This window comes from Anolis sagrei, chromosome 5, assembly GCF_037176765.1.
Source record: "Anolis sagrei isolate rAnoSag1 chromosome 5, rAnoSag1.mat, whole genome shotgun sequence".
Taxonomy (NCBI): Eukaryota; Metazoa; Chordata; class Lepidosauria; order Squamata; family Dactyloidae; genus Anolis; species Anolis sagrei.
In genome coordinates this window covers 92839145-92866392 of record NC_090025.1, presented here as the reverse complement: position 1 = coordinate 92866392, position 27248 = coordinate 92839145, and the positions used below count along the sequence as shown (strand labels likewise).

Sequence of the window (27248 nt, the reverse complement as noted above, 5' to 3'; positions counted from 1 at the left end):
AACCCTTGTTTTAGGCTGAAAAAGTCTCCCTCGGCTTATTCTCGAGTCAAAGTTATTCATTACTTTATTCTGTCATTGTTGTTGTTATTATTATTATTATTACATTTATTATTTTACTCTGTTATTATAGTTATTGTTTTACTTTATTATTATTACATTTATTATTTTATTTTATAAGTGTTATCATTAAATTTATTATTTTACTCTATGATTGTTATTATTGCATTTATTATTTCATTCTATTATTATTCCATTTATTATTTTACTGTCTTTATTATTATTAGAAGGATACGTAAGCACATTTACATTGAAGAAGGTTAGGGCAGTCTCATCTTAAATTACAATTCTATATAAATATTCAAAAACATTTAACCTCATGATGCCTCAATTAATGTAATTTTATTGGTATCTATTTTCATTTTGAAATGAACCAGTAGCTTCTGAATTTCTCACCCTCGGCTTATACTTGAGTCAATCCGTTTTCCTGGTTTTTGTGGTAAAATTAAGTGACTCGGCTTATATTCGGGTCGGCTTATACTCGAGTATATACGGTAGATTTGCCCTAACTGCTTAACATGGGAAGCACATGCACGTTATTCAAAAGTACAGTGGACCCTCTGGATCTGTAGAGGTTCTATTCTGGGGACCTTTGACTGATGTGGTGGTGGGGGGGGGGGGGAAGCATATTTTTGCTTCCCATATTAAATGGAATCAATGTGCCAACATGTATTTCAGTGTGTCCACGTTCATGTCACAGAATTTTTTGTACAGGATATGGCAGTGAGCAGTTGGTAGAAATCACCAATCCAGAGCCTGCTGGTCCAAAGGTTTCACTGTACTCCAAACTGTGTTTTGTGGGCCTTAATCCCAAACAACTGCAGAGTACTTCAGCCTACTATTATTGCCCTTTTATAACCAGAAACTAATTGAATACTCTTGTAAATTAATGTTGTTGGTTTTCTCTGCAAAGCAAATAATTTTGGTAGAATTGGCAAGGGAAATCTATTTTAATCAATGAAAATGTTCAGATACACTTAAAATTAGATCTAATTTGCTGCTTACTAATTTTAACATAACAAAAGGTTTCACAGTTTTCTCATTTATGTTAATTATGCCATTGCTTTGATTATTTTCTGTTAGCAAACCCTGTTTGGCTATAAATCATGCTTGGAGATGTCCATGTGACACTCAGTTGGATACTGATTGCTTCCAATTGAAAGATAATTCACTACTGAAGGAATCTGGAATAAATCAGCATTTTATTTTCAAATTATGTGACTGGAGTACAGACTGAGGCATTTATAAAATACACACATACAAACCTACAAACAATACAAACTGTTTTGCCTATGTAATGTTCCTGTTGTACAAATATGCTTCTATCTTTTGCAATATAGGGATGATACTGATTTTCTAATGGGTAGATTCAGGGTTATGTTTTCCATTATTGTTGCTATTACTGAGTAATATACTGGTCACTAGAATCTTGCACCGTTTGCATGTCACTATAGAGAATATGCCTTTTGATTAATAATACACCGCTTATAGCAGTCACTGAGAGGAGTTCAGAAATGAGGACAACACATCCATGAAACTGTGCCACACCTTACAACAATCCTGCCTTTTTTTTTTGTTAAGGACATGAAGCGTGTTAATAGTTGAGGACATGAACTTTGTATTTTCAACCCTCTAACCTCTGCTTGTGTACCAATGGACCCTACAATTGTGACAGATTTTCAGCATTAAAAAAAAATCTTACATTTCTCTCCATATATAGAATGCAATATGAATAAATATGAATAAATAACCTAGACACAGGAAATACAGGTTTAGGAAAAATAGTGTCTTATTGCAACTGAACGTCACTCTAGTTGTTAATTATTATTTTATTCTACCTTTAGTTTGCTCGTACGTTAAGCAAATGAAATAACTATTTTGATTTCCTATTATATTTGGGTGCGCAGTTGAAAATCACGTTGGCTCAGTTGGATGAACTGTTTGTCAGTAAGCTGACTGAGGTATAGCTTTAAACCAAAGACCGACAGGTCGCAGGTTCAAATTTGGGGAGAGGTGGATGAGCTCCCTCTATCAACTCCAGCTCCTCATGCGGGGACATGAGAGAAGCCTCCCACAAGGATGATAAAAACATCAAATAATCCGGGCGTCCCCTGGGCAACGTCCTTGCAGACAGCCAATTCTCTCACACCAGAAGTGACTTGCAGTTTCTCAAGTTGCACCTGACACGACGAAAAAAAATATATAAGATTGGGCCTTGATAGTTGGACTGTTAACTCTATGACCAGAATTTGAATCCCTGCTCCTCCATCAAAACTCACTGGGAGAGTTTGAGCAAATTACTTGTTAAGTGGCAGTTATTCTGTATTTTAAGAGATGCTTGTTTATTAAAAGTTATGCAGGGTGAGCAACTTACAGGGTGGGCATTCAAACTCCGGTCTCCAGAACTGTAGTCCAGCACTCAAACCATAACACTAAATTGCTAATACTGTATCTGAATTATTGAGTGCTGTCTATGGCTGAATAAATATTTTGAAACGATGATATTAAATCATTAAATTGTATAGACATCTGTGTAATCATCACTTTGGGATTCTTCAAAGAATATTAATAAATATTAACTATAATAATTTGTATTTTGTTATTCTCAATACATTTTATTTTCGTGAAATTGAAACCTGTTGTAGGGCAGAAGAGCCTTGTGTATATATTGGTGTAAATATTTCACTTTCACTTTCATTTTGGACAAAATAATTATGAAGATGCTAATAATGTATCAATATTCTTTTGGTAGCCAGAAGTGCAACTTGCAGAAGGCTTTGATGTCTTTATGGCTAAATCACAACTGGACTCTATATTAGCAAATTATACTCGCTCAGGAAGCCTGCTCTTTAGAAAACTGGTGTGTGCATTTTTTGACGACAAGACCTTGGCCAACTCCTTACCCAATGGCAAGAGGAAAAGAGGCTTGAATGACAACCGAAAAGGACTAGACCAAAATATCGTGGGTGCAATAAAAGGTATTGTTGTGTTTAATTACAGCTGTGCTATAACAATTTCATATAGTGATTGTGACGTGTCACACTTTGAAACCTGATAAAACATGCACTGGTCATTTCTCACTAAGTGTTTCTGCAAGTATCTCCCTGATAATGTTAACATTGTAATACCATCCCTGCAGCACACCATTTTGAATGGTAGGTTGGAGGAATGCCAGTCTGTGTCATTACCCTACAAGTACTGTGTAGAATAGAAACCTAGCATATCATGGAAAAGGGCTAAGCAACACCACTGGTTCACATTCACTTTCCTGTATGTGAGAAGAGCTCTGTTTCTATGAAGTAGCACCCACATAACCTACACTTCTCCTGTAGTTTGAAATACTACAGTGCATGTTTTTTCTGCTTCATGTGGTTCTCTGCAAATCAGTGCATATGAAAATTCGGTGTGCAGCTATTTGTGATGTGTTTCAATTTTTAGTTCAGCTGTAAAGCTGGGCTTGGTGAAATGTTACTGATGGTCATTGAAATAAGATTAGTTTCATGCTTAGAGATTAGTGAAGGATGTGGTGCATTTTTTGTTCTATTGAAAGCTCTATCTACCGATTAATTATTTCTCTGATAACAACCTTGATTCAGTGGAAAGTGATGCAGTAATAGCAATGATTTAAGATGCTATTGCTAAATTTATGGTTGGCTTGATAGCTTCTGAGCAGAAAGAAAATGTACAAGGCACCAGTTTTTTTTCAAGCCACAGATTTCAAGCCATATCCCATTTTCGGCCTTTGCAAAGAGCAGATGGGGGAAAAATCATGTACTCCTCAGTTTCCCATAAATCCTGCAAGTTGAAGCTAATGTTCAGCCATTCTCCTTTTTAATTTACCTATTTATTTATTTACTTCCTTACTTACTTACTGCATTTCTATACCGCTTTTCTTCACTTCACTTCACTTCATTTCTTAATTAGTCGCTCTTCACCAAGGTGCTCCAAGCGTCTTACAATCTAAAATAGCATTTACACAATATAAAAACATTCAACATAAAAACATTCAACAGTGACTATTTGGCAAATTAGATCTGATTACTTAAATGCACAACCAAACAGCCAAGTCTTGAGTGCCTTTACAAAAGGTCGCAACTCCGACATTGCTCTAATATATGGAGGCAATGAGTTCCACAGAATTGGAGCATAGGTCGAAAATGCTCTACGCCTTGTAGCTTCCAGGTGTACCTCCCTAGGGCCCGGTATGTAGAGGAGATTTTCCTGGGTGGATCGAGGTGACCACTGATGGAGAAAAGGAATGAGGCGGTCCCTAAGATATAAAGGTCCTTGGCCATTTTGAGCTCTAAATGTCAGGATCAGTATCTTGTAAGAGATCCAATGTTCTATTGGTAGCCAATGCAGTTGTTGCAGAATCGGTGTAATATGGAATCTTATAGATGATCCCGCTAGCAGCCTAGCCGCTGCATTTTGGACCATCCGAATCTTCTGGGTTTTTGACTTCGGAAGGCCGGCATATAAGGCGTTGCAATAGTCCAACCTCGTGGTGACTGTTGCATGGATTACTGTTGCCAATGCTTCTACCGAAAGGTAGGATGCCAATTTCCTTGCCTGGTTAAGATGAAAAAAGGCCTGCTTACTTATGGCAGTGATCTGGGCCTCCATCGTCAGCGATGAGTTCAACACAACCCCAAGGCTTTTAACTGGCAGATGGAACCAGAACTTCCCCATCGAAATCAGTCAGAGACGGGATTAATTCTGGCGGCTGGCCAGGCCAGAGTATCTCAGTTTTTGCAGGGTTCACTTTTAGTCTGCTCGCTCACAGCCAACTCATCACTGCTTCCAAACACAGCCTAAAGTTCTCAGGAATCACGGTTGTCCCAGGTTCGAGACGCAAGAGTAGCTGGGTATCATCTGCATACTGGTAGCACTCTATGCCAAAGCTCCGCACCAGTCCAGCAAGTGGCCGGACGTAGATGTTAAATAACAGGGGCAAGAGGATAGCACCCTGGGGAACTCCACAGCAAAGGCAGGAGCTCTCAGAGCTTTGGCCTAACCACTCCACCCTCTGTCTCCGGTCCTGGAGGAACGAATTGAACCATTTGAGGGCTAAACCTCGTACACCAGACATAGCTTCTCACCCCTAGGGGGACTCAAAGCGGTGTACAGCATAATAATTGGCAAAAATTCAATGCCTCACATACTAATTAAAACAATACATTACATATCAAAAACAATAACATATAACTGTAAATTAAAATGATTAAAATGGTCAGACATGATTGTTTGTCAGTTTGTGTAGTTTTCAGTTACCGATCTTGTAGACAGTGCGATAACGAAAGTTTGTGATGAGGACCAGAGCCACCAAGGCTACCCAAAACAATCAGTAAGGAGTTGATGGAAAAGCCTCAGTTTAGCTAATCCAGGTAAGTAGTCCTCACACATCAACAGATGTTACAAGTGCCGGGCAGCAAAGCATTGAGGGCCATGGGGGCTCCCTTCACAGATGTTGCTGGTGCTGGGCAGCTCCCTGCTCAGATGTAGCTGCTCAGGACTGTACTAGGATGAAGTGAAATTTTAAAAATGCCTGTTGATAACATAAGTTCTTGGATAATTTTGCTTCAGCAAAGTTCTACATTCTACAGAAGTCCTGATCTGTAGGATATATATCCTAGCTGGGAATCCGGATATTAGGCTAGGATTTGGTGAACAAAATAGGTTTGGATGAATGTCATAATGAGGAGAATTGGGTTGTTGGAAAACAGTTGCATATAGGCTACCAGTTGGGCAACTTTTCTTAATTTGTAAAAGTGTAGATATTTTATCTTAGTTGGCAGCATCTTGGTCAAATGAGATTAGAAGACATAAAACCTCTTACTTAGAAGTTTTGGTATTATATGAAAAACTTTGAAAACAGCCATACTTCAATTCTGGAAAAATATTTACAATCAAGACTGATATATTACTTTCTTGGAGAAAGATGAGTTTGTGCTCACTAAATAGTTAAAACAAGCATAATGAAATTTTAGACCCCAAATGCAGTTTTAAAATACCAAACTCCATCTGAATTACAGTTCTCTGTTACATCCAGCAGCTGATAATATTGGGGGTGGCACTGCTAGGCACTGCTATTATAATAATAACACAAATTCTATTGCTGTGCTTGGTAGGGGATTCTGCTCCCAGAAGTAAACAGCAAGGGCTGGCACACTGTGGAACTTTACTCTGCCTGTCTCCATTTGTACATTTTCCTTTTGAAAAGCTGTTCTACAAGATACTGTAGATCCATTTATTCCTTGTAGTGGATCAACCAGTCTAAGACATCCTCAAGAATGATAAGATAGTTGTTATGACTTTGCATCATTGTTGTGAGAAGTTTCTGTATCACTCCGTGCAAACGTTGTTTAATTAAATCTCTGCTCTTTTTTTCTAATACCAGAAATTTTGCAAGATATACATCCAAAAAGTTAGTTAGATAAAGACTGTAAGGAAAATAATGCATTAATTTAATTAATTTTATTGATCAGTGTTCTCTCTCACTTTAGGAAGTCAGGAATCCTGCCAAAACAAGTCAGACTATTTTTCAATATAATTCAATTCAATATAATTCAATTTAATCTATTCTTAATGCAGAATAATAGTGTTCTCTCTCACTCTAGGAAGTCAGGAATACTCCCAAATCAAGTAGACTTATTTTTTCCCTACATCATAATTCTTTATATAGATTTTTTAATCAAAAGCGACCTACCAATGTCCATATTCAACAATAAATAGGCATTGTAGTTAAATGGATTCTTGGGATGCTTATCTCTTCTTCCCTACCAGAGAAAACACACTCCTCACTACCTTTGCTTTCATCTCCATCTCTTTTGACTATTGCATCTGATCAATGCCTCATTTTCACATTTACTTCAGGCTTTTTGCTGCTTCTTCTCTTCAGTTCAGATAAATTGCAGCTGATTCCTATTGGCCATATTGGTAAAGTCTATATAGTTCCAATGTGTTTCTGTGTCTTGGGCATTTCTTCATTTGGAATCTGGGTGTATATTCAGCTATTGTTACCACAAGATAGTTTTCATTCCAAGCACATTTTTTCATAAGTTGGGATATGGATATATTTTCTAGGGAATAATATGCAAATTCCTCAAATTCAGATTATTTTTCATTTTCAACAGTCTTTCCATAGCCGTGAAAGACTGTTGGAGGAGTAAATTCAATATAATCTTAATGCAGAATAATTTGAGATGCTAACATTATGGATTTTGCTGTAATCTTTCCTGCAATACGACAGAGCTTCTGTTTATCTTCTCTTTTCTCTTGTATCATATTTAAATTCACTTAAAATGGTATTTAAGATATTTGTTTCGAGGAAACAGCCTAATGTCAAATAGGTCATGATGCTCTTCTCTAAGAATATACCAAAGATGTTTACCAAATCAGTGTATAGATTAAACCTACAGACAGACTTCAGTGTAGCTTAAAGTGTGTATGGAAGACATATCCTTGATCATTTTTGTTTACAGAATCAAAGCTATGCATGGTGTTTTTAAATTTCATATTTCTGTTATGTCAGTTAGCACCAGTGATCATCAAACAGAGTTGTTATTGTCCTCTATTTAGATGCCTAGTTAAGAATATTTCTGGAATTTCAATGCCATCTTCTGTTCATGATTTTTTCAATGTCAAATGTGTATTGAATTATTCAGAGATTTGGACACTTGAGGTGGTGAAGTGTTTCATGGAGGCCTCTAAACTTTAAGCATTAGTTTGCCAGTTGAAGGTAGCCAACAGACTTAAAGGGCCTCCGTGAGACACTTCACCACCTCAAGTGTGCATGTAAGACCATTGCTTATTTGAAGGTATTTATTTATTTATATATTTACTGTGTTTGTATACCGCCTTTCTCAGCCTATCGGCGACTCAAGGCAGTTTCCTACAAAACAGTATACAAAGTGTCACGATACAATTTAAAAACATGGAGCCCCGGTGGCGCAGTGGGTTAAACCCCTGTGCCGGCAGGACTGAAGACCGACAGGTTGCAGGTTCGAATTCTCTCACACCAGGAGTCACTCCTGACATGACAAAAAATAATAATTAAAAACATTACAATTACATAATCCACAACAGCAATTTAAAAAAGTATCCGATGTTCATACCTATGGGCGCGCAAAAAGGGTTGTTCACATGACAGTATTACACAATAGGGAAACCTTTTGTCAGGAAACACAATGTTCTTTTCAATTCTAAGTTTGTATGTAAAACTTTGCATTTCATTCTGCTTTTCCTTTCCCTAGTTATTGCATTTGAAGTTGCTTGTCTCTTTCCAGCTGTAAAAAATCCTTTGGTAAATCTATGCTTTGTGTCTTCTGATTTTAGTGTTCACAGAAAAATACTGTACGGCAAACCATGTGGATAAATTGCCTGGCCCAAGAGACTGGGTTCAAATTCTACAAGATCAAATCAAACTGGCAAGAAGACGGTTAAAAAGAGGTTCAGGTAAGCAATAGAGACAGGATTGTGGAGCAATATGAATAAGAAAGCAGAGAGACAAGGCAGCCATAACCCAGTGCTGAAAAGGTCGCTGTTCTAAGGCTTCATTGATGCATATATGTATACCTATATGTTCTTTTCTTTTTTTGAGATAACATCAAAGTAATCTGTGGTGTTTGATCTGTGACTGCTTCAAAATATCAATCGTTGTGTGACATGAAAGATACAAAATGATTAGTCAGAACAGCTAATGTTGATCTTTTTCTATATTTCAGCCTTCTCTAGACTTTTGGAAGGTTGTGCTCTGTATATTGTTTTGGGTTACAATACCCACCATCCCTAATTCTTTGCCATTCTTATTGGGGTTTCCAGGACTGTGAATGAAGAGCATCTGTAACGCAGCATTTTTCATAACATCACTAATTCCAAAAATGCTGCTAGTAGCAAAACAGGCAGCATTTGCACAGCAAAACTGGCCACTTAGGTCGGTTCAGAACCAGTTTGGCAGAAACCAGTTTTGCTGTGCAGTTGATTAAATTGACACATCTGGAACAGCATTGAGGCCAGGAAGGTGTTTTTACACTATCACAGAAACTAGCCTAAAACCAGTTACAGAATCTTCAGTATCCTTCATAGCTGTCAGATAATGCATAAATTGTGTCAGGAGCGACTTGAGAAACTGCAAGAGGCTTCTGGTGTGAGAGAATTGGCCGTCTGCAAGGACGTTGCCCAGGGGACGCCCAGATGTTTTGATGTTTTACCATCCTTGTGGGAGGCTTCTCAGGTCCCTGGAGGAGCTGGAGCTGACAGAGGAAGCTCATCCGTGCTTTCTCTGGATTCGAACCTGCGACCTGTCGGTCTTCAGTCCTGCTGGCACAGAGGTTTAACCCACTGCGCCACTAGGGGAGTGGGAGAGTGATAAGCTAGCAGAAGAACTAATACATTTTTTGTTCTGGTGCTCAGTTGACCCCCTGATTTCTAGCTATTCTTTGCGGTGTTTTTTGTCACCTCCTCCCCCTAGGTGGGTGTCTCCAATGTGCTTCACACTGTGCAGAGCTGATTTCACCACGCGATGTAGTTTATATTTGGAGCTCACTGGTACACATTAAGGGGTTTATGTTGGTCTTTTCCCCGACTTTGCTTGATGAGCTTTAAATGACTTGATTCATGCTGCAGCACACCGTGGCACTTTATGGTCTTTTAGATCTGTTAAATTATTGCTGCCTTTTTCTAAGATGAAGGACACAACTATGAGTAAAGCATCGCAATTTAAAATTCTACAATTACATACAATTAATAACAGTTCATGAAAGGTAGTAGTAACACTTTCAGTTTAATTTTCTTTAAATGATCTTTTTAATTTGAAATCATAAGGCTGCAAGAAAGGGTTTTTTTCATATCCTGCTAGGAAGGTGGACCTCTGCTTCACAAAATGAATACATTTTATTTATTTATTTATTTATTTATTTATTATTTACAGTATTTCTATACCAGTTTTCTCACCCCTAGGAGGACTCAAAGCGGTTTACACATAACTAGCAAAACTTCAATGCCATACCTTGGACACTGATGCGATGCCAATCCATAACGACCACAATAATAAAACCACAATTAAGCATAAATCATAATTAGACAGTACATAAGCAATCGTTAAAACAATAAATAATAAAAGCAGTCTTGCCAGTCATATTGTCATTCTAGTCCATGTCCTTTAAACTCTACAAACATCTACTGTCTGAAGGCCTGGTCCCAAAGCCATGATTTTAATTTCTTTTTAAAATCCAGGAGGGAGGGAGCAGATCTTGCCTCATTTGGGAGTGTGTTCCATAGGTGAGGGGCCACCACCGAGAAGGCCCTGTCTCTCGTCCCCGCCAGACACATTTGCGCAATTGACGGGAGCGAGAGCAGGGCCTTCCTGGATGATCTTAGTTTACGAGATGGGATGTAGGGGTGGATGGGTTCAGACAAGTAAGCTGGGCCAGAACGATATAGAGCTTTATAGGTCAAAACCAGCACTTTTAATTGGGCTCGGAGATGGACTGGCAGCCAGTGGAGCTGGCACAACAGGGGGTGCTCCTTGTATGCTGCCCCAGTTAGTAATCTGGCTGCTGCCCGTTGAACTAGCTGAAGTTTCCGAACAATCTTCAAGGCAGCCCCACATAGAGCACGTTGCAGTAACCTACATTGATACAGAAAGTCCTGCTTTTTACGGGCCATTTGACTAAAATCTGGATTAAAGAGGAAGGTCTCTTCAGTAGGTTTCAAAGTACAGGGAGAGTTTTGGGCAGAGCTGTCAGTTTAGGTACATTAAAAGCTTGGAAATTTTAAAGCTAAAAATAAGCATATGAATTCACATTTTTCTCATTATTGTTTCTTATTTGGATCCAATAGTGAACACCATACTGAACTCCAGCACCTAATTCCAAGCAGAATAACACTAGTATAGTTGCTTCCCATTCAACTTCACATTTTCCTCCTTCAGTTTTTGGAACTGTTCTATTTTGTTTAATTTTTTAAAACTTTGCAGACTGAATTGCATGTCCTTGGAACTGGCCAAAGTGTTTCCTTGGCTGTTTCCATCATAACCTTTCAGATATATACAACCTTATTTATTTATTTACGACATTTCTACCCCGCCTTTCTCACCCTGGAAGGGATTCAAAGCAGCTTTACATACAGGCAACAATTTGATGCCCTCTGGGGAGGGAGTTCCACAGTCGAGGGGCCACCACTGAGAAGCCCTGTCTCTCATCTCTGAGTCCTTCCACACTGATAAGTTAAAACAGAAGAGGTTTTCCTCTGAAAGCCACTTGTGGTCCTTCTTTTGGAAAGAAAAGCAAGATATAAATGAATCCTCATTGTCATTGCTCCTCCTCTTCTTTTTACACGCCTGTTGTTTTAAAATTGTGTTGGAGGAAAACAACTAGAAAATTATATAGCTACTTAATTGTGCCTTTCCTGCATGGCAGGGGGTTGAACCAGATGGCCCTTGTGGTCTCTTCCAGCTGCATGATTCTATAAATCAGTTTGTAACACTTTGCAATGGTTTATTTTACTACCAAGATTTGTGTCATTTCAATACCAAAGCAAGTCCCAGTGCGTGAAGTAGTATTTTCTTCCAGCCAGGAGGGAGGGCGGTGGTCTAATTTCACTGCAGAGGAAGTTCCAGAGCCAAAGGGCCACCAACTGAGAAGGACCTGTCTCTCTCTTCCACTAACTGGGCTTACAAAGGAGGTGAGACAGAGAGAAGGGCCTCCCCAGAAGGTCTCTGAGATGGTTCATAGGGGGAGATGTTCATTATTGTGCCTTCTATTCTCTTTACAATGAGTACAATTATCTTTTTGAGACAATGGTTCTAGAGAGGCACTGTTTTACAAATAGTGAGAACACATTTACTGCATGAAAAAATAGCAGTGCTATCAGTCATTACATTTGTTTTTGCAGGATTTAATTTTATTGCTTCAAACTGATCCACTGGATCAGGCACAGTTTTATTTATTTATTTGCTGTATTTTTACCCCACCCTATCTGACCCCGAAGGGAACTCAGAACAGCTTCCAAATTGGCGATAATTCAATGCCACAGTACGACATAAAACATATAAACTATAAATTACATTACATTACATGAGACCACATTCTTGTAGTATGTTCTGCCCATTTTATTCATAATATCTAGAAAATATCAGGGTTTTAAGTGAATTACCCGGTCAATAGGTGGGGACTTGTGAGGAGGGGTTGTTTTGGTTTCTAATGCTTTTTTCCAGTTCAGTAACTGACTTGGATGAGATGTAATACATTTCCTACATTTATATATTTGTATTTGTTGCAGGAAGCAATGACATTGTGATTAGTATTCAGCGACCCTTGCATATTACATATTTACAAGATTGTTACTGGGTTGCAGCAAAGTGAAAGTTAAGGATGGAAAGGATGGAAAGGATTTCAATGTTTATTAAATTAATATCTGCCTATACAATACTTATGGGAATTGATTATGACTTGCCTTTTTGAAAGATGCTCAGAGCTCACATACTCTCAATCCCTTCTGTAGGTTCTAATTGCTGGTGGTAGATAAACTCTGATTAATAATAGCTGTGATCTGCTTGATTTTAATTTAATGGGGAAACATTATGATGTCCCTTCCTGGTGAGATCAGGTCGGCCCCCTCCTTCCTGTCCTTCAGAAGGATGGTAAAAACTTGGCTGTGGGACCAAGCTTTCGGGACAGGGCAATAAAGCAGCAATAGGAAAGATGACCAGGCCAATTAGATTTGACGCGGATGACTACAACGGTTTTAAATGGTATATTTTAATATTTTGATTTTTCTTTAATGTTTATGTATTGTATGTGAATTTGTGTCCCGGCATTGAATGTTTGCTGTGTATATGCTGTGCTCCGCCCTGAGTTCTCTTCAGGGTGAGAAGAGTGGAATATAAATGTTTTAAATAAATAAATATGTACCAGAGAATGGAGCAAAGAACTCCATATAGTAAAGCAGTTATTCATAAGAGGTGATGTGTGAGGAGAAGGAATAAGAGAGATAGTGAGACTGTAAGAAGAAATAAACTGAAGTACAAAATAGGAAACAGGTGATGTTAAAGCCCTCCTACCATTATACTCATTCCCAGTTTCCCTTACTCACTTAACCATTAATCAATCACACCATCTCCAGCAGTTTTGTGCCCATATATTTAACACTGGTGAAAATATTTTCCATTGAAGCACCTAGAGCAATGCGTGTTAATTGGGGGGGGGGGTTGGAAGGGGGAGAGAAATGCGGTTGTTACGGTATGTGTTCAGGTGAAAAAACATTCATCTGTTGATATGTATAAAGGAAGTCCAAAGCTGCATAATGCATTTAGGGGAACATGGAAAGCGAGAAGCATGAACCAGAGAAGGTAGAATTTGTAAAACCAAAAATGGAAACTATAAATACTGCAAATGCAATTTTTTATAAATACTGCAAGTGCAAAAAATGAAAGAACAATACAATATTGAAAATGGAAAACAATTTTAACCAACATAAACTTAACAGTATTTTAATGGGAAGTGTGGGCCTGCTTTTGGCTGATAGGAAAAGTTAATTAGGATTGTTGTTACAATCCTAATTACAATGTGCCCTTTAACAACCACTATTCACTTTTCCACATAATCACCAGACAACTGGATACTTTTCTGCCAACAATGAACAAGTTTTCTGAAGGCGTCACGGAAGAAGTTGACACTCTGTTTCCGCAACCAGCATCTCACAGTTCTTTCAACGTCTTTATCAAAAGCATAATGATGTTCCCGCAGATCTTCTTTTATTATCGGGAACAGATATAGACGGTGCTAAATGTGGACTGTATGGAGGATGCTATACAGTAGTGAGATCCAGTCTCTGAAGTTTCAAGTCTGCATGCTTTCATTTCAGGTGTCAGCATCCTGGGTACCCATCGTGCACAGATCTTCTGATAGCCAAGCAAAGCAATAATGTGACCCATACATTCTTGTGAAATGCCAGTTATGCTTGACATTTCTCTCTGAGTGATACGACGATCATCCTAAATCAATCTGTCAACCTTTCGCTTGTGAAACTTGAGTTGCTGTCACAGGACGTCCAACTCTTTGTTTGTCATGCAAATCAGATGTTCCCACCTCAACATATTTAAACTTACTCACGCAACGACGCACAGTACTCACATCAACACAGTCACCATTAACAGCTTGCAATGGCTTCAATTGCAGGAAAGAAGATTCCACTTAAACATTAGGAAGAACTTCCTAACTGTGAGAGCTGTTCAGCAGTGGAAGTTTCTGCTCTGGAGTGTGATGGAGGCTCCTTCTTTGAAGGCTTTTAAGCAGAGCCTGGATGGCCATCTGTTGGGGGTGCTTTGAATGTGATTTTTCTGCTTCTTGGCAGGGGGTCGGAATGGATGTCCTACGAGGTCTCTACCAACTCTGTAATTCTATCGTGGAAGAAATTAATCACATCCCAAAGCATTAGATGTGACCAGCATACAAAATTAAGATGACTAATAAAACTCATCCAATGATTAATAACAATCCAAAAGAAAAAAGATGACAGAAATAAGGTCATAATCCTAAATGCAACTGTTTAACAGTACACAGGAACTAGGAAAACCCCTAGAATAATAAACAGGGTGAAGAAATAAAAGAAGAAGACATAATTTACATCTCTTCACCAAAATCTGAGAAAACAAAGAGAAATTTAAACCAAGAATAGGATGCTGAATGAAGTGAAACACATATGATCAAAACAAATTTTAAAAGTCAATGAAAGCAATGCAGTGGAAAATTTCAATAAGATATTCAGCTTTTGCTGGCAGAAGATAGCAAAGATTTGGAATGACTCCTGATGAAAGTTAAAGTAGAAAGTACAAAAGCAGGGTTACAGCTGAATATTAAATATGAAGAAAAAGAAAGCAACAGAGAAGATTTAAATAATTTTAAAGACTTCAGAATTGTTAAATATTTATTATGCCTTAACTAAGTCTCAGAATACAGACTGTAGTGAAAAAATGACTAAGATTTGGAAGGGCAGCTATGAAGGAACTAGATGAAATTCTCAAGTAAAAAATAAAATAAAATTGTCTAACAAAGTCACAATCATTTATGCTGTGTTCCTAATTTTGTGTATGAATGTAAAGGCTGGACTGTGAAAAAAATTGATGGGGAAAATGTCAAGTCATTTGAAATATGAAGATGGAAAATGTCTAAATTGAGGCTGTTAGATTTTAGACATATTATGAGATGATATGATTAATTGAAAAGGACAATTACTGATTACGTATTCATGGAAACTGCCATCTTGTGTTTTCAAAACCAGACAGGGTTCTTGAAGCTCTCATAGAATTGCCATCCGTTGAAGCTGACTTGATGATACATTACAACACTGACAAAGAAGAAAAGTAACTTTGATCAAAAGTTCATTCTGAAAGAACTGCAGTTTTTAAAAGATAGGAATATGGGGATTAAGAACCTTGCTGATTGAATTCTTCCTTGATTTTAAATGTTATGCATTACATGTGTATATTGTGAACCGCTCTGGGTTAACCTCTTTCACAGAAACTGAACAAAGGGGAGAGGAGGCGGAGTAGCCTTATATGTCAAAAACTCTTACGCTGCAGAAGAGATACAAGACAGCAATCCGGGAAACCAGCTTGAAAGCATCTGGATAAGAATCAAGGGAACTGGGACTCAAAAAGATCTCGTTGTAGGCGTCAACTACAGACCTCCAAGCTAGGAGGAAGAACTAGATGAAGTCTTCTGCCAACAGTTGACCAAACAGGCACAGAGAAGAGAAGTCATGGGCGATTTCAACTATCCCGATATTTGCTGGAAACAAACTCGGACAAGAGTACAAGGTCCAACAAATTCGTCGCTTGCCTTGCAGACAATTTCATGGTCCAGAAGGTAGAAGAGGCAACAAGGGGGTTGGCTACTCTTGATCTTGTCCTAACAAATGCGGAGGACAGTGAAGTTCAACAGTGGCAAATGCAAGATACTCCACTTTCGCAGGAAGAATGAAATGCAAAGATACAAAATGGGGGACGCCTGGCTCGAGAGCAGTACGTGTGAAAAGGATCTTGGAGTCCTCGTGGACAACAAGTTAAACATGAGCCAACAATGTGGTGTGGCGGCAAAAAAAGCCAATGGGATTTTGGCCTGCATCAATAGGAGCATAGTGTCTAGATCTAGGAAAGTAATGCTACCCCTCTATTCCGCTTTGGTTAGACCACACCTGGAATATTGTGTCCAATTCTGGGCACCACAATTCAAGAGAGATATTGACAAGCTGGAATGTGTCCAGAGGAGGGCGACTAAAATGATCAAGGGTCTGGAAAACAAGCCCTATGAGGAGCGGCTTAAGGAGCTGGGCATGTTTAGCCTGAAGAAGAGAAAGCTGAGAGGAGATATGATAGCCATGTATAAATATGTGAGAGGAAGCCACAGGGAGGAGGGAGCAAGTTTGTTTTCTGCTTCCTTGGAGACTAGGACGCGGAACAATGGCTTCAAACTACAAGAGAGGAGATTCCATCTGAACACGAGGAAGAACTTCCTGACTGTGAGAGCCGTTCAGCAGTGGAACTCTCTGCCCCGGAGTGTGGTGGAGGCTCCTTCTTTGGAAGCTTTTAAACAGAGGCTGGATGGCCATCTGTCAGGAGTGATTTGAATGCAATATTCCTGCTTCTTGGCAGGGGGTTGGACTGGATGGCCCATGAGGTCTCTTCCAACTCTTTGATTCTATGATTCGGGAAGTGGCGGTATACAAAATTGATTAATAAATAAATAAAAATAAATAAATAAGATGCCTTCTGCAGGAGTTTGTTTGTTTATCTGCTTGAGTCAGACTGTATTGCCTACCTGGCAGGCATGTAGCGGGGGGGGGGGGGGGCTTGAGGGGCTTCAGCCCCCCAAAAAATTCTCAAGGTGGTCTGCGAGAAGGCCTTACTGGTACATTTTTTAAACTGTTATGTTCATTCATATCATGATCTGATCACTATGCTCAATATATCCCATATGCCTGGGGGTATTGGATAACGATACATAAGGTTTGCTAGGGTAGATCCTCTCTCACTCAGACTCAATCAAAATCCTGGCTATGGGCCTACTACCTTGTCAGACTGTATCATCTATTTCCAAAGCAAACAAAAGAAGCGGTCTTTCTCTTCACTTGCTATCTCATCTTTTTAACTAGATATGCTTTATACTGAATTTGGGATTTTTATCTACAAAATAAAGCTCTACTACCAATCTGTGTATCTTTTCCCCAGCATAAAGTTGGCAAAAATGCATAGCACATTTTGAACACACATAGCTACTTTATACTGAACGAAATTCTTGGTCTGTGTAACTTAACACTGTCTGTGCGATCTGGCAGTGATATTCTCAGGTCTTTGTAGTATCTGCTCCCCGGGGCAAGCTTAACTAAGCTCTCAAGAGCTTATGCACTCTAGGCTTTTCCATTGAGTTTCGGTCCCTTTGCCAGTCTAATATTGTGAATCCTCATTTTACTTGTTGAGGGATTCAGTGAAACCTGTGTATGTGTTTAGTTCTTATTGACTAGCAAAAGGCATAATTCATTTCTTTGCCATAGCTGCAGTAGGGTAAAAATTAGTTTGGATAATGAGGCTAACAGTGAAAGTATTGTTTTATATTTTAAAAATGTTTTAATGTATGTATTTTATAACTGTTTTTAAATGCTGTTTTAACTTCACATTGTTGAAGGTATCAAATGGTTGCCTAGCTGTAAAGCCACCTTGAGTCACCTCTGGGTTGGAGTAAGGCAGAGTAGAAATGTCGTAAATAAATAAACAAACAAACATAGTGGGCTAAAACCAGTGCTACTGGATTTAGCATACTTCCTGTACTGCAACAGGCCTGCCCCGGCAACCTTGATGGTGCTTGAAAATCTTCCCCAAAGGGTTTCCCAACACTCTGAAGCAGTTCAAAGGCACATGAGGATGTATCTACTGTGAATAAGAGAGGGAAAATGGCCCTTCTCCCGATTTAACTAATGGCACCACTGAATGTTGGATCCTGACTCATACATATCTAAATGCTCTGAAGTTGATAGAAAATATCACCATCTCAGCAGTACTGGTGAAACTGATTTATTTCACACCTGTCTGGATCCTGAAACCTGGATAATGGCCATATAATAATATTGCTATGCACTCTAAGAGCTGACAAAACATGGCAGTGAGATATGAAATTAGCCGACTTAGCCTGATGGATAATATGTTGTTGTTTTTCTTTTTTTAAAAAAAAATCAGTTCCATATTCCTTTCATTCTTGAGCATTGCTAAAAATCAGTATCTGTGACCTATGTAAATAAAACTATATTCTGTTCTCAGTGGGTCTTTGAAATTCCCTTTTTTTCCCCTTTGAAACACTATGTAACACAATTTTTGTTCCTAGGTTATAAATGTCATTTCCCAATTGGTTCTATCATAAAAGCATGGAAAAGGTTTTTTAAACTGCAGAAACTTTGTTTTTATGGGACGTCCTGCAGCACATTTTGCTATACTTTTTCAATGTGTATCTCTTAGTCTCAACATAGTATGTAGCAGTCATAAAAATGAAATTTCTGTAGTGTAACAACTACTTTCAGACAGGAAATAACACTTTCAAACCAGGAACAGAAAAAAATCAAATTGTGTTACTTGTTGTTGTTGTTGTTGTTATTGTTGACTTCATTTTTACCCCGCCTTTCTCCCCAAGGGGACTCAAGGCAATTAACAGTCACACACTTTAATCAATTTAAAGCAAAGCAAATACAAAAAAAATTAAAAAAAATTAAACAGTACTGTATGTTAGCTTAAAATACAGTCAAAATACCATAAATACAACTGAAATGCATTTTAAAATACATTGTGACAGAACAAGTAGCAAAAATATTCGGACCTAACTTTGAATATTAGGTTGCATATCTGAATGTTAAGAAATGAAGTGACCCTATGTGTCCTGCAATTCATATTTAATCAATGTCTTTTTATTTCTTCAAATATTATTAAATTATCAAAGCTCTTATATCTCAGTCTTAAAAAATAAAATCATTCCTGAATCCACTTAGGTTTAATTGATTAATACGTCTTAGTGTCAAAAAAGTAAAATCAGCTTACTCATTTACAATTAATTAAATATTATATTTATTTTATTATTTGATACCATATTGACTAAGGACTATGCAATTGTATTACCATTATTATTTATTAATTATCAGCCTCTCCTGGTGGCTCAAGGTTGGATTCAACAAATTCAAAAACATTTGAACATAAAATAAATAAGTCACATAGAGAGCTGCCTTGAATCTCTTGTGGGAGAGATAAAGCAGGGTATAAGTAAATATAACAACAGTAGCAGCAGATAAGAACACAAAATATTTTTAATATGCACCAAACACATATACAGAATTGATATATAGTAGCAATAAAATGTAAATCAAAACTCATCATTGAAAGTTGACTAGCTTGGCCTGCTGGAAGAAATGGTCTTCAATTGTATTTTAAATTCCAACAGCTCGTTTAACTGTCGGATCTCTTCCAGCAGGTCATTCCACAGTCTAGGGACAGTGGTTGAAAAGGTCCTCTGGGTGACGGTCACCAGTCAGGTCCTGGCTGGTTGGTATAAGCGTCTGCCAGAAGACCTAAGTGTCCTGAAGGTGAAGGCAATACTGGAGGTTCTGCAGTCTAATTCTCCTATTGACTGTAGTGCATTTACCAGTTTGCTGCTGAACTTCAGTTGCATATTATGATGTCATTTTTTAAGGAAAAATCCATTGGAAAACATTAAGGAGTTGGAAGAAAGGCCTTGGGTTCCTAAACTAATGAGATATATTGGGGCACAACATATCTCATGAAAACATTTCATTTATATTATTAAAATATATGGGTTATTGCTTATTTCACATATATACAGAGGTTTTTTGTTACATTTGTGTTACACACCTACACACTTCAGCCAACACACTAAAATGTTGTGACACACAGTTTGGAAAGCTCCATCTTAGCCAATATAAAATAGTTGAAAAACAATTATCTATGCTTTATAATACAATTAAGGTTGTGAAAGATAGATCTTTATGGTTCCCACTCTAGGTTAAAGCCCTTACATTAAAAATAGATTATTTGGATAAGTCGCATGTGACTTTTGGGTGAACTTTGTGCTGGTACGGCTGTACCAGGAGCTCCAACTTTATTTGCTTTGTATTAAATGTTTGCTTGCAGTCCAAGGTTTCAAGGACTCTGCAGATAGGTGGCTTCTTTTGGTTGCAGTCATAGGGCAAGTTACCTGTCCATCATCGTTAAGTTTTGATCCCGCCCCTTGCTCAGGGCAATTGGGAAGGGAAGGGAGCCATTTTTAGTTAGTCTCAGCAAGAAAAGCTAATGTACAGGACGTGTGCAAGCGTCCCCTGTACAAAAGCTTCAACCCTTAAGACCTTCTGGGGGAGGACAGTCTTAAGAGCACCCAAAGATTTCCAGGGAAGCAGTCCTAAAGCTTTGAGGAATTTCAGAGGGTGAACAGTTTGAAAGACCAAAGAACTCCAGCTGGAGAATATCTAAGCCTTTACTGGTAGGTCCACTCGGTGCTTCGAGACGCAGTTCGACCCGGTAGCAGAGCCCACATCAGTAAGGGTTAGATTACAGTCGGCCTGGGAGAAGTTAAAAAGGGGATTTTCCTTTAAAGTAAAGAAGAAGTTATTGAAGACAGTTTCCTGTCCTTCGTGGGCAAGTTTAGGAAGCCACCAGTTGCATAAAAGCCTGGAATCATTTGTTTAACTTTACTGAAGACAAGAGAAGTTTCTGTTTGATTGTTCATTAATAAAAGACTTTGTTATACTTCACAAGCCATCTAAAGATCATTTGTGGTGGAAAACCTCTGAGAACTCCTGTTTGGGCCCCCTGGCTTCCCGCTGGACAAAGGTTGCACATCCTGTTCTAAAGGAAATTCTTTACAGGCCCAGCACGCGACAGAACAAACTTCCTATTATTATTATTATTATTATTATTATTATTTTGCTATTATTTGTACCTCCTCCTCCAACGACTGCATTTAGGACTGTTGAGTTAAATAAATACAAGCCAGAATGTATTTAACACAACAATTCTTCTGGTAAATCTACAGATTCTTATAGTACTCTATAATTTGTATGTTATTTGAAAAGATTGTAGCATAGTCCTGCATATTGTTTCAATAATTATACATTCCTTTCCTGAGTAATTTTGTCTTAAATCTGATTTTATGTGTTTCTAAAAAAAATGATGTTTTGTGTTTTCTGTTTGTATTTAGCAGAGGCAAATGACTATGATGAGAAACTGGACATTTCTCTACTCCAAACAGGTAAAAAGCTGTTGATTTATAACTACTTACCGATTTCTTGTTTGCTGCTTTGGCTCTCATTACAGCTGGAGTAACTAGCATATCTTTACATAATACTTCTTACTGCAGTACACTCTGTCTACTGTAGCTTTCAGAAAACACACCTCCAGTTCTCCTTTCCCACCCACAGCCACATCTAACCCATAGATCTTTCATGAAGACTTTGCACTGACTTTCGCTATCTATTCTCCTATATATGTGAGTTACATGGATCATAAAGATGAAAAAGAAGTTGCCTGCTCTTCATTGTAGTTCTTCGGTGGGCAACTGTGAGCACAGAGATGTTCTCCTCCCCTCTTCATGTGGTTTTTCTCTCCAGGCCTCCTGATGGCAAACTGGGTTTTGATGGGAATGTGCAGTTATATGTTTGTGGGTGAGGGGTTTGAGGTTCCTGCCAAAGCACAGCTGTAGAAGTTTCTGAAGATTTGTGCACATGAAGAATGATCCCTGCATATAAGTTACATACCCCTATAGCCCCTGCAATTTTGGTAAGGAATAATAATGGTCCATGTTTTTAATGAAATTGTTACATGATGCTAGGAGGAAAATCATCTCTTCTAATGTAGTTTCATCCCAACTGCTAATTTTTATATAAGAGATTATGAGCATGACATAAAAGGTGTCACATTAGTCAAGAAATCCTATTTCCAGATTAGTTATCCTCAGTCTGCTTCTGCCCAAAGAAATAGATTAGACTTTTACAGAAGTATAAATGGAACCTTTATTGCTTTTGAATAAGGTAAACAATGTAATTATGTGAATTTTTTTACAGATTTTAAGAAATAAAATTAGACAAGAGTAGCTGTATCAGAACAAATATGCTTTTAAAAAAATAGAAGCAATCCTAAAAATTAAATTTGATTTAAAACCAGAATATCTACCACTAGGCATCACGGACTTTGATATGGACACAAACACAAACAAGATTTTTCTTTTACCTAACTACGGCAGCACGAATAAAATTAGCTCAGATGTGGAAATCTCAGGACATCCCTTCAATAGAGCAATGGACATCGAAAGCTTTGGACATAATGAATATGGATCTTCTTACACAAAGAATATCCAATAATAGCAATAGGATAAAAACAACGAACTGGAACAATTTTATCCTATTTCTAGAGGAGGAGAAAGGGGTATAACTAACAAGAAAACCAACTATAACATTAGAATCATAACAACGGCCTTTTGCCATATCATGAGAAGAGATGACTTATTAGAAAATACGATAATGCTTGGTACAGTAGAAGGCAGTCAGAAAAGAGGAAGCCTGCATTCTAGATGGATAGACTCAATCAAGGAAGCCAGGGCCTGAGTCTGTTTAAATAGGGCTGTTGTGATAGGGCAATTTGGAGATCTACAATTCATAGAGTTGTCGTAAGTTAAAGTTAACTTAAAGGGAAATAACAATGACAAGAACACTTTGTTCCAAACTGCCTTGAATGTTTTTTTTCTTCTTTTCCTTCATAATAGTAGCACCTTATCTTGGGCAAATACTAGTTGTAGATATGAAGGCACATATCATTAAATTTTAAGTACTCTATGAAGTGTTGTAGTGATTGTACAAATAATGCACTTCATGGTACTGAAACTTATAGATGTGTTTATAACAGATATGTATCATATGGATATTTCTTAATATTCCGATTTAAAATTACAACTCTTCTTTTTCAGGTAACCTTTTTGAAACCACACATTCTGCACCAGTATTTCATTAATGGATTTGGACATCTACATTGGAGCAGGATACCAGCAACATTTCCAGACTACTTCAATATTTGTGTTCTGTTGTATCATGGCCTCTTGCATTTTCTTCATGCTTTTGTAACATGGGATAATGTAGCCACTAAATTACTTGTTTCCTTTTTAAAAAATCAAAATAGGCTTCTTGAGCAGCAAGGATTATAGTGCAGTTAGTCTGGTTATCACAATAATAGAACAAAATTTGCCTTTATGATTGCATTTTCATACATAAATATATGCATGCTGGCTATTCCATTTCAGTTAAGTGGAGAAAAATAAACACAGCTAGAGGCCTCTTTCCTTTCAGGAGGGAGCTCTGAAGGGCCCCATTTTATATTGGTTTCTTTTGTAAAAATCACAGGATGAAAATAATCTAAGTAGTTTCATCAATCATGAATTTTTATCTGTTCTGAAGACCCTCTCTCTATTTCATATTATATTGTTGTTATTGGGTAAAAATGATAAATTGTCTAAATTTATATCTAAAAATGAGAAAGAGTATCAATGTATTTGACTGTAAGAATCCCATTCATTGATACCGATATATTGCCTGGTGTTTTGTCCAGAACTGGTCCTGTTAAATGTGATACAAATTGTTTTTGAGAGTGCTCAGATGATGTTTTGCAGACTCTTTACCTCTCCCCTAGCCTTTGAGTCTGGCAGTACTGTCTTGTAGTTCCAAAAAAAGATTTCAAGAATTTTTGCTGCCTGTAGTCTTTATTCCCTTTTTATATACGCAGCTTTTTGGTAATGTTTCCATGAGATTTAGGGAATATACAGTTCCATTTTGTGTAGTGGTGATTGGATTTCATACTTTCTCATGCCTCCCTTGTATCAAATGTATCATGCCAAATGTATCAAGGGGTTGGTGAATCGTCCACAGAGAAAAGAATATATTTGATAAGAAAATGCATGTGAATGTGTGTCTCGTACAGGGTAAGGCAGCATAACTTCCTTTTTTAAAATGCACGCCGTTCGGTCAGTTGAAGACGTAGCGGAGCGCTAGTGGTCTCGTTTGAGAGGCGGGAGTTTTGTCCTGACACAGTTCAGTCGCCATCATGCATTGGAACAGTGAGGACTGTGCTTTTGCCGTTAAGGCCTCCTTTTCGAGCAGATTTGGAGTGGCCGGCCCGCTCTCCAGATTTGGCCCCTTGTGATTTTTTTTCTATGGCTTTTTTTGAAATCCCGTGTTTATGTGAACCATCCAATGACTCTACAAGATTTGAAGACCAACATCCAGGAAGAAATTGCCAACATAATGCCTGCTATGCTTGCAAGTGTCATGACAAACGCCAGAAATCGGTTTTCTCAGTGTATGGAGAATGGGGGACGTCACCTACCTAATTTGATCTTCAAAACTACGTAAAACAAAACTTTAGGTATGAGCCTACATTATTTTATATATATATATATATATATATATATATATATTCATTCTGATTCATACAATGGGTTTTATTAAGTTTTGAAAAAAGGATGTTATGCTGTCTCACCCTGTATATGAGAGCTTCTCCATTGTCTCAACTCAGACAAAATGAGATGAAACTCATCACAAGCTTCACACACTCACTGAAATAAGGGTAGAATAGGACTGCAGTAAAAGGTGTGTGTGGACGTGAGTTTTCTTTTTGCACTTCCTATAAAACAGTTTCTTTATGCATAGATGCATGCAGACTCAGTTTCCAGATCTCTTTATGGAAAGAATGGTGCAGTTTGGGCCTTCACACATTCAGCTTGCACGTGGAGTGCAAATACTTAAATGCTTATGTGTATAGAGGGGGAAAGCGCATGACTCTTTATTCCATGGCTGAGTAAATGTGTATGGAAAGAACCTGCCCGTATTACAGGCATATCTCACTTAACACTTTGACAAAAGACGTTCCTTTTTACAAAAACTTTTTATGTCCACCTAATGTCAGGGGGAAACCATTACCTTTACTTAAATCCTCATTTTCCCCTTAACTAGCTGGAAGCATTGGAGGAAAGTTGGAGGAACAGACTTTCAGTGCCAGTTGCAGCAGTATGTCTGCACTAAGCAATGCAATGAAACTTTAGCTGGATAGGAATGGGATTCCACTGTGCCTGCCCTACAAAAGGCAAGGTAGACCATTGCCTCCAGAAGCACTTATTGAGCATGTGTGAACAGCAAAGACAAAAGGGAAAAGCAGAATTCTGCCTTGTCAGCTATCCACTGCATGTTCAAAACCATGCGATATGTATATTTGGGCACCAAAATGGAAATCATAGGAAAAGAGAAGGCTGGTGAAAGAAATGGTCCCAGCATGCATTTTGAAAGAGCCTTTCAAGTGATCTTTTAACAATTTAAATGTTTTTGTTTATTTATGCAAGGTTTACCTGATCTGGTTGTTTCATTTCACATGAGCATATTATCAGTTTTAGATTTTAAAAATATTGAAGCATGTACTCTTTTTTTGTGGTGAAGGATTCTTTCCTTATTTTTTCCCTCATATTTATGGTAACAGTTTTCTGTCCAAGAAGTAACATCAAGGACCATGCCTACTTTGGGTAAATCCGGATTTTTCATTTCTCCATTTTTTAAAACGTGGTAAAGGGTGAAAATTGGTTGTTTAGGGCCAGAATATACAAATTAAAACCCACATATCCATATCCACACCACGTTGGTTGTTTGACACTGTGCACTTTGTTCCAAAACTAAAGATACGATTTTAAAGAAAAGATTTGAATCCACTTTATCACTCGCTAGTTAACTAATATTTAGATGTATTTAACAATTCCCTTGCTCCCCAAAAGCAGCTGTCCCATCCATTAGAATGGAAATAAATGTGTTTTCAGCCCTCCATATTTTGGTTCAATTCATGTATCAGATACTCAGATAGGAGCTTGTCATAGGTGTAAGAAAGATCAGTGTAAACTTTACACTGATATTTACTGTTATTTAAACCCTGCAATTACAATTAGAATAATACAATTCTATATTCTTGCCCTCTTTCGAAGAACAGTGCCTCAATCCTGTTCTCAGTATGTAATGTATTGAAGGCTTAATAACAATGTGAGAATTTCATACGTAAATTATTATAAGCAAACTGTTAGGTGTTCTTGATAAAGGTATCAAGAATATATTGAAATTTAAACACTTTTACTGAATACCCGCTTGTGTTGCAGTTCAGTTTTTCTTTTATGGGATTTTTAACTTGATCTGACCAACGTTTTGAAATGTTGACTGTGTCCTCTTGATGGCAAGGCAAATGTGGCTTGTGCTATATTCTTCAAAATTGCATCTCTTCCTTAGAGACTGCTAGGATGTTCCCTCATGAATCAAACTTTTCAGTTTCACTAGTAAATCTATAAATAAGGCATACATATTAACACTTAACCAACAATCAACATTCTTTTCGTGGATCTTTAAAAATGTATTTGTGTCTATTTAACTGTGACTACTGTTCAAATTTCTATTCAGAAGTCTTTTTATAGGTTTTATTAGGGAAATCATTCCATATTTAGGTAAAGAAGTGTTTCAATCTTGTGTATATAAGTTTTATTAATATGTACATATTTAGCTATTTTTTAAATTACTATGTTCTTAATAAAACCAACAAGGGACTAGTTGTGAAATGGTGCATAAGACTGTGTTTGTGTTATCAATCTCTGGGAATCCCTCTTTGTCAAGTTCAGAAAAAAGAAACCCAATAAATTACTCTGATTCAGCAATTTTCTTGGGTGTGTAAGCTTATTGCCTTTCAGAAAATATTGCTATACAAGTGATTTTTTTTCTTTGAACTGCCTGGGTCATATTTGAATATGTGTGGTGCTGTTCCATTATCTGAGCAGAAGCCATTTGAGGCCACTAGAGAGACAAGGATACTTCATTTTATATGTGGGGGGAGTTGAAGGAGAAAAACCATTTTCCCTGTTTTCGCTGGTTATTCACCCTCGCCCTTCCCATATCATAAAGGAGATTGTTTCCATGACAGGGACATAGGTGAGTGACGGGGGACAGGGGGGATAACAGGAAAATAGGGGGGAATGGTTTTACTCCTTCATCCCACCCTCCACCCTCATAAAATGAAGTATCCTTCTCTCTCTAGTGCCCCCTAGTGGTGTCCGCCTGGATAACAGAACAGTACCCATTTAACT

At 37.8% G+C, this 27248-nt stretch overlaps 1 protein-coding gene across 2 annotated transcripts in view; it reads left to right on the top strand.

The window, feature by feature from the left end:
- The window catches only part of BEND7 (BEN domain containing 7), a 76724-nt gene extending 49902 nt beyond the window's left edge, over positions 1-26822 (top strand). For both annotated transcript variants that reach the window (XM_060778225.2, XM_060778226.2), the window contains exons 6-9: positions 2810-3035; positions 8392-8511; positions 21303-21353; positions 23064-26822. In XM_060778225.2, coding sequence (XP_060634208.2) covers positions 2810-3035; positions 8392-8511; positions 21303-21353; positions 23064-23107 — 441 coding nt within the window. In that variant the 3' untranslated portion in view covers positions 23108-26822. The remainder of the gene's footprint in view (positions 1-2809; positions 3036-8391; positions 8512-21302; positions 21354-23063) is intronic.
- Positions 26823-27248: the final 426 nt, after the last annotated feature.